Source organism: Pecten maximus, chromosome 8 (genome assembly GCF_902652985.1).
Source record: "Pecten maximus chromosome 8, xPecMax1.1, whole genome shotgun sequence".
Lineage (NCBI taxonomy): Eukaryota > Metazoa > Mollusca > Bivalvia > Pectinida > Pectinidae > Pecten > Pecten maximus.
The window spans coordinates 42,951,460-42,972,696 of NC_047022.1; the positions used below are offsets into that span (position 1 = coordinate 42,951,460).

At 37.5% G+C, this 21,237-nt stretch overlaps 1 protein-coding gene across 1 annotated transcript; it reads right to left on the reverse strand.

Moving 5' to 3' along the window:
• Window positions 1-3,435: 3,435 nt before the first annotated feature.
• Window positions 3,436-20,385, reverse strand: LOC117332346 (von Willebrand factor A domain-containing protein 2-like). The gene is made up of 10 exons (XM_033891232.1): window positions 20,331-20,385; window positions 19,619-19,772; window positions 15,992-16,047; window positions 15,400-15,563; window positions 14,910-15,021; window positions 12,158-12,268; window positions 11,167-11,277; window positions 10,208-10,491; window positions 8,207-8,477; window positions 3,436-4,147 (listed from the first exon to the last, which is right to left on the reverse strand). Exons 1-10 carry the CDS (start codon window positions 20,383-20,385, stop codon window positions 3,549-3,551), a joined length of 1,917 nt encoding a protein of 638 aa, XP_033747123.1. The 3' UTR covers window positions 3,436-3,548.
• Between the last annotated feature and the right edge of the window lie 852 nt (window positions 20,386-21,237).

Genomic DNA, 21,237 nt, shown 5'->3' on the forward strand with positions numbered 1-21,237 from the left:
CACACAGATAGCCGTACAAAAAACACCCAACATAGCAACAAGGTTCAATTTAGAAGAGAAAAATAAACTTAATTTGCATCATCCTTCTAGAACTCGTCAGTGATAAGTGCCTAAAACGTGTACACCTAGGAGGCGATTGAAGAAACTAAAACAGGTCGAAAGAATGTCAACATCTAGATGGGGAGGTGTAATAGATCCATAATTTAATCGATTTCAACGTGTGATTTAAACAAATAAAAAGTCAAATACATGTATGTAATTCAAACGTGGCACAAAAACAATTTGCAGCAACAACAAATGATCTTTATAAAAACAACGGTTTTTAACCCGACAAAACTAGTTTAGTTAATAACAAAGGGATTAGTCAGCAAGAGTTTTACCAACTTATAAACGACTTCTCCCATAAACAAAACAAAACTAGCCTTATATACCATATCAAATACGCGTTAGGCTCATTCACACATTTTGTTACAGATATAATCAGTCGCATTCATTTTGGTACAAGTTTTGTTACAGACAATATGATTTATAAATTGTAATTGATCTAAAACTTTTAAGCTAAGCATTAACTACACAGACATGAACTGTCGAGGGGAATACCCTAGACTTCATCATCAGGTTTGGTATTGGCTTATCCTGAATGCGGCCGTGTGGACCAATGATTTAGGATTGGAGAGTGACACGCTTAGCACATCCTTTGTTGTCAATTGACATTATCCGCAATTCATTAAATTATACATAAGATTGATCGGTTATTTTACGTCAGTACTCGGACATGAATTTTGGAAAAAATATTTAAATTTTAACGTAATTTTGAACAAAAATGTGTGTATTTCAAAAAGCTCCCATTACGTTGTTTGTGATTCCGGAAGTTTCTAAGAAAATTCCACTCAATGATAATGCAAAGTCAACACTAAACCATACATAGGCTGGAGGTATCCAACTACAAAACAAACAAGAAATATCTTTAAAACAGATAAACGGCATAGTATTAACGCCTGTGGTTATAATATAAATCTGCTGGTGAAATAAATCAACGAACTAATGCGTTTCAGCACGGATAACAATATTAGATCAGTTTGAATCATTTTTGGTAATAATAAGACTGCATTTGAATCTGGAATATGATTTTATTAATATGTCATTTGAAAAGATACATCCACTTATTTAGCTTGCATTCAATATTAACTTTGTTTCGTTTTTAACTGCATATCTGCATTTTGCATTGACCGCTACAATCATATACTTCATCATGACCTGTAACGCCACCTGTCGCGTCATATCCGGGGCCAAAACAAAATTAGACTGCTATGCCGAAAAACTGGTGTCGATACGAAGTTCCTTAAGGTGTCCCGAATAAAACAGATTGACGTTTTATACCGTAATATAGTTTAAACAAAGTGATATGTTATGTGCGAGAAAATGAGTTAGCTTAGTGTATACATTGTACAGTAGAGGGTCCGTTATGTGAGATAAAATGAGTTAGCTTAGTGTATACATTGTACAGTAGAGGGTCCGTTATGTGAGATAAAACGAGTTAGCTTAGTGTATACATTGTACAGTAGAGGGTCCGTTATTTGAGATAAAACGAGTTAGCTTAGTGTATACATTGTACAGTAGAGGGTCCGTTATGTGAGATAAAACGAGTAAGCTTAGTGTATACATTGTACAGTAGAGGGTCCGTTATGTGAGATAAAACGAGTAAGCTTAGTGTATACATTGTACAGTAGAGGGTCCGTTATGTATGATAAAACGAGTTAGCTTAGTGCATACATTGTACAGTAGGGGGTCTGGTATGTAAGATAAAACGAGTTAGCTTAGTGTATACATTGTACAGTAGGGGGTCAGTTATGTAGGATAAAATGAGTTAGCTTAGTGCATACATTGTACAGTAGGGGGTCTGGTATGTAAGATAAAACGAGTTAGCCTTAGTTTCTACATTGTATAGTAGGGGGTCTGGTATGAGGGATAAAATGAGTTAGCTTAGTTTATACATTGTACAGTAGGGGGTCAGTTATGTAGGATAAAATGAGTTAGCCTTAGTTTATATATTGTATAGTAGGGGGTCAGTTATGTAGGATAACATGAGTTGGCCTAAGTTTATGTATTGTACAGTAGGGGGTCTGTTATGTAGGATAACATGAGTTGGCCTAAGTTTATACATTGTACAGTAGGGGGTCTGGTATATGGATAAAACAAGTTAGCCTTAGTTTATATATTGTACAGTAGGGGGTCTGTTATGTAGGATAAAATGAGTTGGCCTAAGTTTATATAGTGTACAGTAGGGGGTCTGGTATGTGAGATAAAACGAGTTAGCCTTAGTTTATACATTGTACAGTAGGGGGTCTGTTATGTAGGATAAAATGAGTTGGCCTTAGTTTATATATTGTACAGTAGGGGGTCTGGTATGTGAGATAAAACGAGTTAGCCTTAGTTTATACATTGTACAGTAGGGGGTCTGGTATGAGGGATAAAATGAGTTGGCCTAAGTTTATATATTGTACAGTAGGGGGTCTGGTATGAGGGATAAAATGAGTTGGCCTTAGTTTATACATTGTACAGTAGGGGGTCTGGTATGAGGGATAAAATGAGTTGGCCTACGTTTATATAGTGTACAGTAGGGGGTCTGGTATGTGAGATAAAACGAGTTAGCCTTAGTTTATATATTGTACAGTAGGGGTCCGTTATGTAGGATAAAACAAGTTAGCCTTAGTTTCTACATTGTACAGTAGGGGTCTGGTATGAGGGATAAAACAAGTTGGCCTAAGTTTATATATTGTACAGTAGGGGGTCTGTTATGAGGGATAAAATGAGTTTATCTATGTTTATATATTGTACAGTAGGGGGTCCGTTATGTATGATAAAACGAGTTAGCCTTAGTTTATACATTGTACAGTAGGGGGTCTGGTATGAGGGATAAAATGAGTTGGCCTTAGTTTATATATTGTACAGTAGGGGGTCTGGTATGAGGGATAAAATGAGTTGGCCTACGTTTATATAGTGTATAGTAGGGGGTCTGTTATGTATGATAAAACGAGTTAGCCTTAGTTTATACATTATACAGTAGGGGGTCCGTTATGTATGATAAAACGAGTTAGCCTTAGTGTATACATTGTACAGTAGGGGGTCTGTTATGAGGGATAAAATGAGTTAGCCTTAGTTTATACATTATACAGTAGGGGGTCCGTTATGTATGATAAAACGAGTTAGCCTTAGTGTATACATTGTACAGTAGGGGGTCTGTTATGAGGGATAAAATGAGTTAGGCCTAAGTTTATATATTGTTGTAGTTCAGCATAAAGGCATGTTTATAAAGTGCGAATTCAACCGCTGTTATATCAATACAAACGTAAGACTTTTTTCTCCTTGATTTCCCCTGAAGAAAGTCGCATTAATTGGGACTTTTAATACACAAAAAGAAGCTGAAAAGAAAATGTACACAAACATTTTATTAGAAAAGAGAACATGAAAAATTGTTGAATCGATCGTGGAAATCCGACCCCAAACACACACAATACCATGGTTATATAAGATATTTTCAGTAGTCATCATTGTCGTGTAACAAAAATATCAGATGTACATTCTACGTGGGACGTCCGTGCTACCAGAGCCTTAAGCCTCTCCTCGTCATGATTATCCTCGTACTCCCCGACATAGAATACGTCACTGGCTTGGTCTGCCACTGAATACACAATGTCAAGGTCAGTCGGACTTCCAACAGGAACAAACGCCACAGTAACATTATCTATAGTCAGGGACTGTCTTTCACGAATGATAGCATTCGCGTCTGTCCAACCTTCATTAGAGAATACCACAACAAACTTCCGTCCGCCCTCTCTCGCCTCAGATAATACCGACTCTCGGACAAACGAGAGGGCGCCACTTACGTTGGACTTCCGGTCGGACGTAGTAATCCCTATCTGACTGCTGACTAGTATACTGTCCGTATCTTGATAACCAGTTAGGTTAAATTCCACATGTTGACGAACGTCAAACGTGATCATTGCTATCCTAGTGTCGGAGATATAGGCTCGGACCTGCTGTATGAAGAATTTGACCATGTCCAGTTGCCTCTGTAGCTGACCAGCCTGGTATTTGGATACGTCTACTAACAGAACGATGTCGGAGACCTTGTTGATAACACAGTCTGGAAAGAGAAAATGTGTGTTATTTTTACGCTGAATACCCAGTACTTGTTTGCATATACCCCTAGGTAGAGATATTCTATCCGAGGGTCACAAAAGGATGTAAACCCCGAGGCTTTCCGATGAGGAATATCCCTATCCTTCATACACACATAATGAAAGAGTCTCCTATCACTACCAAAGTCCTGGAAACATTGAAAATGTCTCTCGCCCATGCATTTTCTTCCTATCTTCATATTTTTTTTATTTGAGGATTTGTCAATAATGCTAATGATATTCTGAGAGATCATCTCAATTTTAATTTGCACATAAATTCAGTCTTTTCATGGTTAAAGCCGAACGAATGTGTGATTCGCCGATGACATTTCCTGGAATTGTGCAATACTGCATGTTGGCCATGGCATCCATCTTGGATTTCTGAGCAACCCGAAAAAACTAAAATTGGTCGGAACCATCTCCGAATCATTTCAGGCAAGTATGACTTGAATCCCACTAGTGAAACTTAAGAAGATTTTGAAAATAATCATTGTTCACGGAAACCATTGTTTTATAGTTATGTTACAAAATGGTCGCTGTAGCTGCCAAATAACAACACTTTGTTGGCGTCTCTTCCTTAGGCCTAACATACCCACCAATTTCCAGCTCAATGGCACCTGGGTCATATGACCTAAAATCAACTAGAGGATGAACTTTCCAATTTTACATATGATTTATTTTCAATTCCGCATATTTGATCATTTTAATGAATTCACTGGTATTGTTTACTGTTCAGACATTTTTATGAAATAATACGTCACTGCATGACGTCACGATTGTCATTGGCATTAAGGCGATGTGGAGTCTCTGTGTCGATTTTGCGGTGCTGGAGCATGTCTAGTAATATTCCTGGTGATTTTGGCAAATAAAATTCGTGTGTGACACAGTTAACATGTACGATACGAGTTTCCATCATTTCTGTGACATAGAATGTACATTTTAAACGGTTTTCTTGTTAGAATGATCAGATTGACTGTTAGTTTGTATGGCTGTGTTGTATCTAAACTCTACACAAATAGATTATGTGTTACAATCAAGATACATGTTTGCTTACGTGAACATCTAAGGATGTCATTCTTACCAAATTGTCGTTAATCTTTCACATCCTTGAACATCTTAAAATGTTTAAGATGTAAACACAAGGATTGGTTCAAATTCACCTAGTGTAGATTTATCTAAATCTCAGTCCTTGAGCTGAGGTAGACGGTACCATTTGGTCATTTCTGTATGTGTTTGCATTTAAGGATTGAATCTTGATTTGGTCGATTTCATGGTGTCATGAATTGAGTTGCTCTTGAGACAAATTTAATGAACTGCGAAGCAGTTCATGTTGAATTTGTTTCAAGAGCAACTCAAGTCATGACCCCATGAAATCGACCAAATCAAGATTCAATCCTTATAATTATTTCAATTGGTTTTTTTCGAATAAAAAAAGTCGGTCTAGATATTAATGTCTCGAAGCTTGTGCAACTCCAAATGCGGAAAAGCCCGAGGAGTTCCGGATTGTGCATGTCTAGTCGGTCGAGTAAAATAGTCCAGAATTTTAGGATTAAAAATAGCATTATTTTGTCAAAGTAGAAGTATCTAGAATATCTGGTCTTTCATAAAATACAAGAATACATTATACATTTGATAATTTTAATAATTATTCCATGTTTATAACAACAATGTAGAAAAAGTGAAATCGATCCGCGGAAGGATTTTAACCATGTATTCATACGCACTGATCAGTGTTAATCTGGTGAAATTCATGAGCAAATGAAACAGATTAAGTTTGGTAGTTTCATTGAGTCCAACTTAAGTAGAAATTGAAATATTTAAGGATTTAATCTTGATTTGGTCGATTTCATTGGGTCATGAATTGAGTTGCTCTTGAGACAAATTTAATGAACTGCGAAGCAGTTCGTGTTGAATTTGTCTCAAGAGCAATTCAATTCATGACCCCATGAAATCGACCAAATCTAGATTCAATCCTTATATTTCAATTTTTTTTCTCGAATAAAAAAGTCGGTCTAGATATTAATATCTTGTAGCTTGTGCAAGTTTAAATGCGGAAAACCCCGAGGAGTTCCGGATTGTGCATGTCTAGTCGGTCGAGTAAAATAGTCCGCTATTTTAGGATTGAAAAACAGTATTACTTTGTCAAAATAAAAGTATTTAGCATATCTGGTCTTTCATAAAATACAAGAATACATTATTAATTTGATAATTTTAATAATTATTCGATGCTTATAACAGCAATGTAGAAAAAGTGAAATCGTTCCGCGGAAGGATTTTAACCATGTATTCATACGCACTGATCAGTGTTAATCTGGTCAAATTCATGGGCAAATGAAACAGATTAAGTTTGGTAGTTTCATTGAGTCAAACTTGAGTAGAAATTGAAATATTTTTAATGACAAAGGATAAAGCTGTATGTCAGCCTGATGTAACTGTTTCAGTACATCAGTACAATATCGGGCATAATAATTCGCTCTAATAAATTGTCCTGTCGTTTTACCGGGTAGTCATATCGGCTGATTGCTGGTAGGATACATGTTATACGGAATACCTATCTATTTTTCAGCCTATATATTTTTATACCTTACACCGACGTTAACGGCTGGAAGATGTGAGCACAGGCAGACGACGTTGAAAGAGTTGCCCCCATGGACGGAGATTACTCCGCGCGCGTGGAATGTTATGTACAAGAGATTTTTCTTACATAGCTGTCTTACATTTGCAAACTATATGAGAGATATATTCGTCTTTTACACTGAACATTTGTATTTGCACTTCAACTGGTATGAGATTAGTACATAATAAATTGCTCATCCCCTTGGGGTGTAACAGGAAATCCCAACCCGAGGGGAGTTTCTAAGCTTACAAACAAAGCTTACGATGTGTGTGTCAATAAAAATAAGTGAGTGAATAATTATCTACTTTCATGTTGATACATAAATTCAGAAACGTGTATATCTGTTACACACGTCTCTGATAAATTATATACACTATTGACGTGACGTCATTGCAATGTCGCCTTGAAATCTCTGGTAAAAGTGTCGATATAAAGGTTGAGACTGGTGGGGGATACCCTTTCCCAATAATTGATGAGGTCATGCCAACACTACCATGGCATCACGTCGACAATTAAACATCTCACCCAACCGAATAAGTCCTGTAAGGTTCATATCGTGGTTTTTAACTTTAATGATCGGGTGTTAACCTGTTTGTTATTTGTCGAGCCTCACGGTCACCAATCTATAGACTACTAATAGCTTCTGTTACGACAAGAAATAAATGTGTGTCCGTGTCCGATATGAGTTGGTGTCCGCGAAAACAGGTGAGTACCAGTGTTGAAAACTCCCTTGTAACTAATATGCTACTATCATATTAGTTACTGTTAATAAAAGATGTCGATGTCATGCAGTGACTAAGATTTTAATCTAGCAATCATATGCTGAAAACATCTTGTAATGAAATCTGTTAAAGGCGTCCGTGAGTATTTTTAGTCACCAGAAATTACAATTTCACTGCATTTTACTGCATTTTATTTTCACCACAAATTCAGAAACGTAGCCACCCATACATAACCATAGCCACCTACTTGTAAGTGTAGCCACAAAATCAACATTCCTTCACGGTAACCTTAATGTTATTTATATTACCATAATTCATTTCACTGCATGTCAATTGTAGTGACTTCATAAACGCACGGATATCATTAACTCAGGAAATATATTGCAAATCATACCAAAAGTTGCAAAAGTCTGATTTTTGATCAACGCGTCAGAAAAAAGACCTTGTGTTGATGTTACGAAAAACACTGAAGAAAACCGTTAATGTTTACGAGTAGATTGCAATTTATGTATGAGTATATGTAGAATGAAGCCTTCGTCACAGTATGACATCAATTTAAAGCATTACATTAGCGACATTGGTACAGGAGGGGTTTGGCACTCACCTGTATTGGGGGACGCCTACTCATATCGGACAGAACAACCCACTAACAAAGGGTAGGAGTAGGTAACTCGGTGGTTGTGTACCTGTACAGTCGATATCCGCTGTCTCCATCAGAACTGTGTTGAGTACGTCTTTGTTAGTAGACGAGAAGACGTACGTAACTGGAGTCTCTGTAGCTATCTGAAGCAGTTCCTCCTGGGCTACCTGTCTTCCTATACCCACACACAAAACCGTAACGCCACTTCTCTTTAAGAGTTGAGATTGCCATATGGCTTCCTGTCGACGAGTGGAGAGACCGTCTGATATCACAAGGACATACTGTTTAACTCTGTTAGATGATTCGGACAGTAGCATCTGTAGGGAAATAGAAATTTATTGTACAAGTCTGTTTACTTTTATTACTTTGTGGATTATACATGGGAATTGTATTAGTAACACGTGGTGATTATAAAAAGGTAAACCCCAGACAATTATAGCGTACATTTGTACATTGCTACTTCCATTTACACGTAAATACATGTATATGTACCTAATTGATGGTTGAGAAAGAGAAATAAATCTTGTTTGACTCCATTTCATTACTGTTATATTTTAATAGAGATATGTTTTTTGTGTCCTGTTGTTTTAATATCTAGATATACGATACAATAAACACTATCTTTGTATGTTAACATAAAGACATGTTAAAGTTCTCATGAGATCATTAGTCTTAGCCAGCTGACATTTGTAAAACCCTTTAACAGTTGTCAATGCCCGCTTACATTTGTCCAAACCCTTTATCAATTATCCAGGCCCGTTAATATTTATCAAGGTCGGTTTACATTTGTCCAGGTCAGGTCAGTTAACATTTTTCCAGGCCAGTTAACGTGTGTATATGCCAGTTAACATTAGTCCAGGCCAGTTAACGTGTGTATAGGCCAGTTAACATTTGCCCAGGCCAGTTAACGTGTGTATAGGCCAGTTAACGTGTGTCCAGGCCAGTTAACGTTTGTATAGGCCAGTTAACGTGTGTATAGGCCAGTTAACGTGTGTACAGGCCAGTTAACGTGTGCACATGCCAGTTGACGTGTGTATAGGCCAGTTAACGTGTGTATAGGCCAGTTAACGTGTGTACAGGGCAGTTAACAGTTGTCCAGGCCAGTTAACGTGTGTATATGCCAGTTAACATTTGTCCAAGCCAGTTAACGTGTGTAGGCCAGTTAACATGTGTCCAGGCCAGTTAACGTGTGTACAGGGCAGTTAACATATGTACAGGCAAGTTAACGTGTGTATAGGGCAGTTAACATTTGTCCATGCCAGTTAACGTGTGTACAGGGCAGTTAACATTTGTCCAGGCCAGTTAACGTGTGTATATGCCCGTTTACATTTGTCCAGGTGACCAGGCCCGTTAACATTCGTCCAAGACAGGCCCGGTAACATTTGTCTAGAGCTGTTTGGATTTTCCTGATTTCCCCCTACATCCAAAAATAATCGCAGAGTCCGAAAAGAACGAAACAATAACACTATTAGATTGTACTTGTAATTTAAGCAATTGTTATTAACTTCGTGATTGTGGGTGAATCTCAATGCTGTCTCCTTTTTAAAATCCTTGAATATATAACAATCCTATGTTAACAACAGCTAAGATCACGTGATGACTGCTATCTCGGGGACGCCACCAAAAGAACATCGATTAAGAAAAAGTAGAAATGGCTGAAATTCTGATATTAGAAGTTTCCATTATAAGTAAGATAACCTTAACTTGTCACCTGGGTGATACAAATCTAATAAAAGTGACACAGTAGTGTCAATATACCTCGAAACAGTATGTACATGTTAGTTACACAAACAATAGGGAATACAGACATAAAGCAAAATTGCATTTATTATAACTAAGCATCGAAAAAACGACCACAAAGAGCGAATAAAAATATAGATTCGCATGAATTGTATTAAAACCAGTAAATCAGAAGTTTAAGAGCATGCGTTCGAGAAGGGTAAGCGTCTTTAGCTTCATCGACGACATCTGCAATCGCTGAAGATAACGTAGTAATAGTATAAGAGTTTTATATGTCCCACCTACATGAATTTAGATCGGTTCTTACCTGCCTGCCGTTCGCCAGAGCCTTATTTAGATAGGACGCTCCAAATCGACCGGAGATGTTGTCTATACCAGCCAACACAGATGCCTTGTTCGTATGGGTGTTAAACCCAAATTCCTGATGGACATCAGTTGAATACGTAAGCAGTGCGATTCGGAATTCACCAGAGTCTATTGACAAGCCTTCCACAAATGATGCAGCAAACTCTTTGGAAGCGTTAAACACGTCTTGGGTACTTATAGATGCATCCATTATGATAACTATATCAGCTGGTCCGGGTCTACAGTCTGTAACAGTATACAAAGCCTTTATAGTTTATCATACATATTATAATTCACAAGATGACTATGATATATAAATGGTCTGTTATGTAATTATATCATAACACATGTTTATATGCTGGTTTACTTGTATTTAATATTAGCCATTGCTTTATTAATATATTGCCTGGGTTATGTTTCTCCAGTTTACAGTTTTTTAACGACTTGGAATGATGCATTTTATACGTCCTAATTTGGGAGCGATCGAGATATTATAATGAGTTGCAGGGAAAGCCGAGATTACCAATGCTATCATCGTTATGTTTTAGGGGAAAGCACGTTCCTTAATTGCTCGGCAACGAGCTTACTTATGTTGTTTAGCGATATAGCCATTAACTACAACAAAACAGTGCTGTCATTAAATGGAATTTGCTATTAATCAAATGGTATATAAGTGTATCCACAAGTTTTAAGTTAATTTGAGCATGGTTTTGGTAAGGTAATGTAGTTTATATTCGTAGTGATATTATCTTAAACATGGGGAATCAACTCCAAGATTAACGACATTTAGTAATACACAGTTAACAGTTGGTGACACAAGTATCGAAGGGAGATAATACCATGCTAATTAATTGACACATACATAACACAGACATCCCGTGGTGGATAAAACTCCAAATCAATTCAACATATAGGTGATACCTTTGGTGCAATTGGTTCCGGTGTATCGATCCGTACAAGAGCAGTTGAAGTCCGACCCCATCTTATTACATGTACCACCGTTTGTACAAGGAGCGGTGCCACATGGGTGATCTGTACCGAACATAGAACCAAGATTCAAACTTAATTAGTTAAACAGGAACAATATGGAAATTAGAAGACAATGTATACATAATGAATCAATCAAACTCGACCTGTCCTCCTTAGTTCTAATGACTGTTTAATAGATAAACAGGTCTGAAGTATAATCTTTGTATTGGATGACGACATGTTGTTTATAAAAGTTGTGTAATCACTTTTTGGGTTATAGATTTCCAAATCTGGTGGCAGAACTTGAATCTAGCAAATTGGATAAAGGAGCGATAGAAAAATGAATTCGTCAGGTGAATTATAGGTTGTGCATAGTCTTTGCATTCTGTGAATGTTTTTAATTTACATTAAGCTATTCCAAGGTCATGTTCACACAATCTAAACTAAGTGAACCTCTCGGATTAAGATAAAACATACTAAGATATACTTCTCTTCTTTAGTCTTCAATGTGTTTGTAATGAATTAGTGTATTACTCTCGTTTCGAGAATTTAGCCTGTCGACATGGAGTTTACAAAAAGGTGTCAAAATGGCTGTAAATAAGGAGCGATGTGCCAGGCGTCATCTGTACCAGGTATATTGTATATAAATAGATAATGGACGTATAAAAGGGACGCTGTGTCAGGTGTCATCTGTACCGGGTAACCAGGTAATGGACGTACAAAAGGGACAGTGTGCCATGTACAAACTCACTTACTGTCACTATACCATGTAGACACTGTAGCATGCATTACGTAAGTAAATATGCTATATATTTTGATAGATGAGTCGAAGCATGTTGATTTTTCTATGATATTGTATACGTACGTTAACTCTGAATACCATTTGCTTTGCATGTTAATTAAGACAAAATTTTAATTGACATAATAAATGATTAATATATACCGAATAAACAGGTATCTCCATAGTATCCATGTGTACACGAGCATGTGTACGATGTATCCGCCGCTTTACATGTGGCACCGTTTTTACATGGAATCGCCAAGCAAGGGTTTGCTGAAACACCATAAAACACTTCGTTATCTAATGATTAGAGTACATACGTATTAACGATTTCCGTTAACAGGTGTAAAATCACACAACAATGAGTGTTAGATTCAGATGTTAAATTAGATCAGATTTATTTTCTGATGCAGGATGAAAATCCTCTATACTAGACTCAATATATAAAATTTATGGATACAGATACATGTTTTTCTTTTTCACATATACGGTCTTCAAAAGTATAATCTTTGTCTATAATGACTCCAATATCCCTTTTCTTCTCTGTAGATGGTAAAGGTGTATCTCCGAGACTGAATCATTCCTCCAAGCATAGTGCTTTGTTTACCAATGCGGACATGTTAACATTGATCTGGATGAAACTTTGGTAGTCAATTGTCACTCCATTCCAGCAACTTGTTGAGATCTCTTTGGAGCGCTATTGGTTTATCAGGATTATGAAGCGTTTAAAAAAGTTTTGTGTCATCAGCAAGAAAAAATGGCGTATACATCTAAGAGAAGTTACTACGTTTTCAATAATTGCATTAATATACAACAAAATAGCATTTCACTTTTGAATATTCGTACAAACATCGAGTCAATGTTGTGGGACAGTTTTAAAGGGTTTTTTGCTTTGTTTTTGTTTCTATTACATAATAACAAGTAATTTATAAAGACAGAAATATACAAACCTCTACCTATAGGTAAGAAGTCTTCTCATATGTAATGTATTCACAACTAATAACGGGGCAATGATGGTTCTGTAAATGGAACTATGTTAAAGAGTTAAAGAATTACTTCATATAACGAGATATTATTCTGATTAGAGTATAAATGGAGGTGGACGTCACTTATCGTTTCTCCAACCTGACCCCAAGTTTTATCAATATTCCATAAAGAATTACTTCACATAACGAGATATTATTCTGATTAGAGCATAAATGGAGGTGGATGTCACTTATCGTTTCTCCAACCTTACCCCAAGTTTTATCAATATTCCATAAAGAATTACTTCACATAACGAGATATTATTCTGATTAGAGCATAAATGGAGGTGGATGTCACTTATCGTTTCTCCAACCTGACCCCAAGTTTTATCAATATTCCATAAAGAATTACTTCACATAACGAGATATTATTCTGATTAGAGTATAAATGGAGGTGGATGTCACTTATCGTTTCTCCAACCTGACCCAAAGTTTTATCAATATTCCATAAAGAATTACTTAACATAACGAGATATTATTCTGATTAGAGTATAAATGGAGGTGGATGTCACTTATCGTTTCTCCAATCTGACCCCAAGTTTTATCAATATTTCTTAACCTAATAAATCGCCTTAACTTGAAATTTTCAATATGGAAGCAGAACATAACTTAAGGAAAGTTCCTTAAATTCTATCATGCTTTCCCTTTGGAAAATTTCACTTTAGGAATTTTCTTAAGCTTGGAATGTGGGGACTAGGTGTTTATTTATGATGTTTAGCCTCAAATGATGGAGTCACTGTCGTCTATCTCTTCTCATCAGAAGATTGAAATTTATTGAAGGAAAGAACTGAGGTATGATAGTCTATATTTTAGAACTGTGTAGTTATTTAGACTTATCTTAGAAATAGTGTGTTATAAGAACCAGTATCCCCATGATACAGATCCACGGCATAACGTTCATATACGTGTCTGGTTTTTGGCCATCAGTTCCATTACATAGCATTGCGCAAAACAATGTATTACAATGTACTACAATGTCTTCCATTGTGTACTCTAAGAAATGTAGATGTAGACTGGTCGGTTAAGGGGTGGAATTAAGATGGTTCAGTACCTCAGTCTAATGAATGTAGTTACCGACTTGTTAAGGAGAGGACGTATGATGGTTCAGTACCTCAGTCTAAGGAATGTAGCTACAAGCCAGTTAAGATGAGGACGTATGATGGTTCAATACCTCAGTCTAAGGAATGTAGTTACTGACCGGTTAAGGGGAGAACGTGTAACGCTTCAGTCATACCCAATGGAAACTCGGTCTAATGAATGTAGTTAGTGACTTGTTAAGGGGAGGATATATGATGGTTCAGTACCTCAGTCTAAGGAATGTAGTTACTGGACGGCTAAGGGGAGAACGTAGGCTGGTTCAGTAATACTCAATGGAAACTGTAGTTACTGGCCGGTTAAGGGGAGAACGTATGATGGTTCAGTAATATTCAATAGAAACTCAGTCTAAGGAATGTAGTTACTGGCCAGTTAAGGGGAGAACGTAGGCTGGTTCAGTAATACTCGATGGAAACTGTAGTTACTGGCCGGTTAAGGAGAGAACGTATGATTATTCTGTAATACTCAATGGAAAGCCAAAACAATACACAGACGACACACGATAATAAAATCTTTCAATGCAATAAAGGAGTAAGCCACAGGAGAACAAAACCGCCAGTTTTGTAAATGACATCAATTGTTGATGAATTGGAGAAGACGAAGGAAATTGAAAGCGCAATAGTCCTGAATTTAACAATTTTTTTATTTATTTTCATAGCATCAAGCGCAGGAGTATATTCCGAGTCATGTCACTTTTCAAGTTATATAAAACGTTTCCGAGGACGAGAAACTAAAAACTAAAATATCTATACAATTTTGAAAGAAATGACGGTGAACAAGTAATTTTAACTTACGGTCACATGCCGATCTGAAGTGTGCCGGACAGGGGGTGGACATGTAGCACGTCATACCCGGCCCACAGGGGTCTGGGTTACAGTATGTCTCGTGTGATATCTCGGTATGTAGCTATAACATGAGAATATATTCTGTCTATAACGTTAGAAGTATAATATCAGACCAAACAAAAACTTTATCATATTATATTAACATATAGTTTTACCTATTTAGAAGGAAATATCTGCCCAAAGTTCTAAATCTGTAACTAAAGGGTATTGTTAATGCTACCATATTTTCTAACACAAAAATGAACATCCATCTGAAGACAAGCTTCAAACAGTTCGTCCATTTCGATGATAAGATGTTAAATGTATGGGTAGGGATAAAAAGATATAACAACTATTATTGGTTTAATTGTATTATCATTATTTAAGTTTGCTTCCAAAATTAAAATAGTTTCGATAGTAGTTTAGAAACAATAGAAAATGTTCAACTTAAATTACTCACCCTACATTCTGATAAGTGTGTCTCACAGTAAACTTCATCGGTAACACATAGCTCAGCACTAGTACTCCTCTTGCTGATCCCAGTCCTAGTTAGGAAGGATTTGGCATCTTCCTCTTTTACTCGATAATGAGGCAAGTGGTTGTGGTCTTTATGAGAGCTGCAGGCTTCAGACAAAAGTAAAATCATTATGACATCAGACCTGACCAAAGGATTACAAAAGCATTGTACAAAAGACACATAAAACATGGCACCGTTTAGAACAAAAAGAGAGTTGGATACAAAAGGACAAACAAAATATTTAAGCTGCATCAGCCAACTGTTACGTTTTCCAAGACTCGTCAGTGAGGCCTCAAATGTAAATACCAAGGAGGCGACGGGAAATGGGTCGAAAACGTTCCAAACCTGGATGGAATAACACCATCATTATCTCAACGTTAATAAAGTAAGTCGACGTACCATAGAAGAGAATAGTGTACATATCATAACATCTTTCATTAGTTTTATAATAAAATGTTAAGGTATATTTTACAGTATAGAATAGTTTCGAAGTATTTGTAAAAGTTGTATTATTAGTCTTAGTGTGCAGACTTACTTTCGAGCAGAACAAGCCATAAAAAAGCGAGAAAACTGACCACCATCATGTTGATCCTGGAGAAAAAAAAATTAAAAAAATTATTCCAATTATAGTCTTAACACCGTGTATAGAGTCTGAACACCACGTCTACCATACTATTATCAATCAAGACAACACAAGACAACACATTGCAATACACTTTGACTGGTATAGATGTTAATAGACTATAGAGTCTATAACAGGGACCTCAATGTAAAACTACTAACTGGGGATATTTATCGATAACATATAATGATGGTCTTATAAACCTCTAAACACATTAATGAAGTATACTTAGAATGGTATAGATGTTAATAGATCATAGCTTCTATAGCCTAAATTCTAACGAGGAGATCTTGAGATAGCATAAACAATAATGGAGTTAAAAAAAACTCAAAAACACATTGCTAATGAACATTAATACAACACCTCATCAGACTTTGGTTCAGGGCAACCATGGTTTTACAAGCCTGCCCTGGCCAATATTCCCCGAGGCCGAAGGCCGAGGTGGATATAGTTCATGTCAGGTCCGTAAAATCATGGATTACCCGAAGCCAAAGTCTGTATTTACTTTATTATATGAGCTATGTTAATTTAATAACAAAACAAAAACAAACAAAAATAAAACATAAAAAACTAAGAAAATTCCCTTGAAATACATTATCACGTCACCGGGCGGTTAACAAAATGTTTTGCCAGATCCGTGGAATGTTATATTGAACTCGGCTAAAAATACATCTCAGCACAGATGACATACTTTCTATTCACAGACCTGACAAAAATTATATGGACTCCTCGGTGATGTCAATAGGTATACCCAAGGGAATAATTGATGTCATGTGATCTCATAGGGAGCAATGAGTGATAGTGTTACATACAATTCATATGATAAATGAGGGATATTGAATGGTACATAGGTCTATATAGCCTATTTCACTTGTGTGACAAAATATCGATATTCTCATTCAATTTCTTATCATCGCATTTTTATGCCAATTTTCTTTAAGTGCAGGAATCAGTAACGTTGTTCATGGCGTCGTCTCTTTGTGACGTTACTCCACGTCGACTTGACGGTGCCATTTTGAAAGGACTGATCAGTGCAATTTAATCTAATAATTGATATATTTTTATATATTTCACAGGTAAAAGTGCAATAAACTTTTATTAACTATTTTGCTTATATCAAGTTAATATACTTCTCACAGACGTCCATGTGACACAGTTCTTACCAATCAGTGGAGCACGAAAAATCAAGAAAAATAAAACAAGTTATAACAAACTAGCCATAAAATCTGCGTCACATGAAGCAGCAATATGTTTAAGACCTTCAGAGATATTTACAAACTTCAGGGATACACATGTAGAATTTTTCTGAACGTCCCAACAATAATTAATTTCCTTTCATATTGATTTAGTGATACAAAAATAGACAACGTTCAAAGTAATTTGATATAAAGAAAGTCTTTGACCAGTAATCTCAGACACCCAACCAGGAAGTGGCATTTCTACTATCACTGTTTCACTGTATCTCAGGTGTAAATTCATGCTTTCAATAATTAGTAATACATTAATCACATTTTCATTATATGACATTACATTTTTTTTTTTTTTTTGTTAACAAAATTCCTGGATCGTAATTTTCAATTTAAAAGAAAAAACTTACCCGGTAGTAGCTTTGTGTACACTACTGAACGAACCGATATCATACAAAGCATAAATCACTGTCAATGCAAAAGACCATTTATCGACCCAGAAGGTCACGTGCTCTCTTGCGAACTTTCTGGGTGTGTTAACATCTTGATTTCAATTATTAGGTGTTTGAAGATAGTGGAATAGTAAATACTATCACGTGACGATGGATGTGAGAGCAGTACAATGAATAGTATACCACAATGTTAAAAAACTAGCGATTATACGTGTCATCAATGTGCATGTGTGTATGTATTATTACAAAGCATTTCTCTGGCGCGAAGCTTACATTACGTTTGCTGTTATCGAACATTCAGTCAGCAACCTTGACAACTTTGAAATGTAAAAATATCGCTATCTGGTTCTTCGGTCGCATGTTTTTAGTTGTTTGATTTCTCATGTGTGAGTATATCTATGTTAGAGGGGCATAATAGTATGTGTAGCTGTTCCAACTGGCTTTCTCTATAACAACTACAGCAGAATAGAAAAACTTACAGGTAGCTCTCATTAACACAAAAAGGTTCATAAAGAGCTTTCAATTCAAATGCGATGTTTGTCTGTTGCTTTTTTAATCTAAGATATTTAGATTTACATAACAAGAGGGGAAAAAAGTCACAATGAGGAGGATAAAAGCAACAAGGAGGCAACCATACTCAATTTTCAATTCATGACGTCACAATTGATTCTTAAGACACTTATTAAATCAAATGTTGAAAATTATCATATGTATTGAATTATTAGTCGTTTGCGTCTCCCCGTCCTGATTTTTACTAACCGTGTTATGTTACTCACCGCTGTTAACGTCATAATTAGTCTACGACAACTACTGACGTGTCTGCTGGTTACACTGGTATAGACTCCCGGCTGGTTCCCGCTCTATGATAAGCTGGGCTAGATTTCAAAGGGTGTTCACTCCGTGCCTTGTTCAGTCTTAACTTGAAGATATTTAAGGTTGGAGAATTGACCACAGATGTTGGTAGGGAATTCCATCTGTTCACTGCTCTGTTAGACAAGGCACTTCCTTGTAGATTGGTTCTTGATCTCCTCCCATACGGTGTCTTACTGTTCCCCCTAGTGTTTCTTGATCTCCTCCCATACCGTGTCTTACTGTTCCCCCTAGTGTTTCTTGATCTCCTCCCATACGGTGTCTTACTGTGCCCCCTAGTGTTTCGTGATCTCCTCCCATACCGTGTCTTACTGTGCCCCCTAGTGTTTCTTGATCTCCTCTCATACAGTGTCTAACTGTGCCCCCTATTATTTCTTGATCTCCTCTCATACAGTGTCTTACTGTGCCCCCTAGTGTTTCTTGATCTCCTCCCATACAGTGTCTTACTGTGCCCCCTAGTGTTTCTTGATCTCCTCCCATACAGTGTCTTACTGTGCCGCCTAGTGTTTCTTGATCTCCTCTCATACCGTGTCTCACTGTGCCCCCTTGTGTTTCGTGATCTCCTCCCATACAGTGTCTTACTGTGCCCCTAGTGTTTCTTCTTTCTGAGTATTGCTCGACAGTACCCACATCGACATCCTGCAATCCATTACAGATCTTATATATGGTGATCATGTCCGCTCTTTCTGTCTATATTCTTGTGATGGTATACCTAACGCCCGTAGCGATGCAGTACTAGTTTGGTTGCTCGACGTACGACGTTTTCCAGTATCTTGCTACTCTTCTTAGTCATAAGAGACCAGACGGATGTGATGTATTCTAAGTGCGACCTCAGAAGAGACTTGTACAAACTTGTACAATGATTTAAATATCAGTCCAACTATCCTGTTTGCTTTATTCGCTTGTATAATGATATGCTCTGTGAACCTCAGGTTACTATCAAATGTTACCCACAGATATTTCTCTGTCTCCACTGTTTTGATGGTACATTGTATGTATATAATTTTCCTCAGTGGTATCGACGGTCTGACGGCCCATTGCCTACACGACTGTTCATGAGTTTACAGTTATCCTTGTTACGGTCCATGAGCCCGACCTTGGTCCAGAGTCTGACACTGTTGATGTTCTCCTGCAATGTGGCACTTTCATCCCTTGATCTGATCACACTGACAATTTTGGCATCATCTGCAAACAGCTTTATTGCATTCGTTACCACATCCGGAAGATCTTTCACATATATAAGAAACAACGTCGGACTCAGCACGCTCCCTTTGCCGGACCCCAGTAGACATCTGTACTGTTAGCGAAATACGGCCGTTTCATCAAAGGTGTTCCCTGAAATTCCATATCGTTTAACCTTCCCCAATAGCCTTTAGTAAGGGACGGTATCAAACGCTTTTCTAACTTTAAGGTACACTGTGACAACTTTACTTCCCTCATCCAGTACTTGGTCCAGCTTTCGACAACTTTTAATAACTGCAGATGACACACCCAACCAATAGCACTCACAACAATGTACCTTAATTCAGTTGTTGTTAATAATGCTGCTCAACCGTCGTCGTCATCAGCCAGGTCCTTCCATCGTCGAGGGTTTCAACCTCAACCCCTGTCCTTGAACTCTTTTCGGGTGGTGGGTCAGCATGGGTGATCAGTCCCTACTCTCCGACGGTTGACTTCCAGCTACTATCTCCACGCCGAATCAAAAGCCATTGTGTGCCTGTTCCGCTGTCCCAACTTCTTTACTGCAGTTTCCCTTACTCCTCCAGTGATGTAGAGGGCCCCAAGCATTCTCCGGCATGTTTCAGGCGGTCCCTGGCCTGCAAGTCTTTTCTGCCACACTCCTCTGTCAGCTCTGCACACTTGCACTTCTTCCTTTCACGTGCTAATTCACCCCTCGTCTCGCAGTCAGTTCCACCATCACCAGTTTCTTCCTTTCATGTGCTGATTCACCCCTCGTCTCACAGTCAGTTGTACCATCACCAGTTTCTGTTTGTTGGGTGATAACAGCTTTATGTCTGATCTTAGTGTTGTTTCGACCAATTTCATATCACCAAGATCCACTCACATCTGCCAGGCTCCTGAATCTCCAAGAATCCTTAGCTTGGTATTCCTTCCTGTTCCCGATGGTGTATATCCTTCTCTGTGGAATCGGATAAATGATGGTCCCTTCTGTACTCCGCGCCCTTTCTTCCTTTCTTTTTACAATGGTGCCTAGATGCTGCAGTGAGGATAAATATGGGTGTAACCCTGGTAAATACTAGCCGCAATATACCGCTCGGCTAGAGAGATCTTCTCTTTAGCTCGATCGGTTGAGCGTAAGACTAGTAAGCCAGAGGCCCCGGGTTCGATCCCTAGCGGAGGCAGTGATTTAAAATTAATTAATCATGCGCTCTGTTACATTGGCGCCCATGTTCTCGATTTTTACCCCATGGCCCTTCAAGACCAGTTGACCAAAGAAATTTAGACTTGACCTATTTCAACCAATTGCAAACGGCCTTGGATCGACCTATTTCATCAAAGTACCAACGGCTTTGGATCTAGCCTTACCCCTAATAAGGAATGTGGCAACAAATATCGCCACAGACATCACATCGTGATGGCGGTAACACGCTCCGAAACACCCTGTGCGGAGCGTGCTCACATACATGTA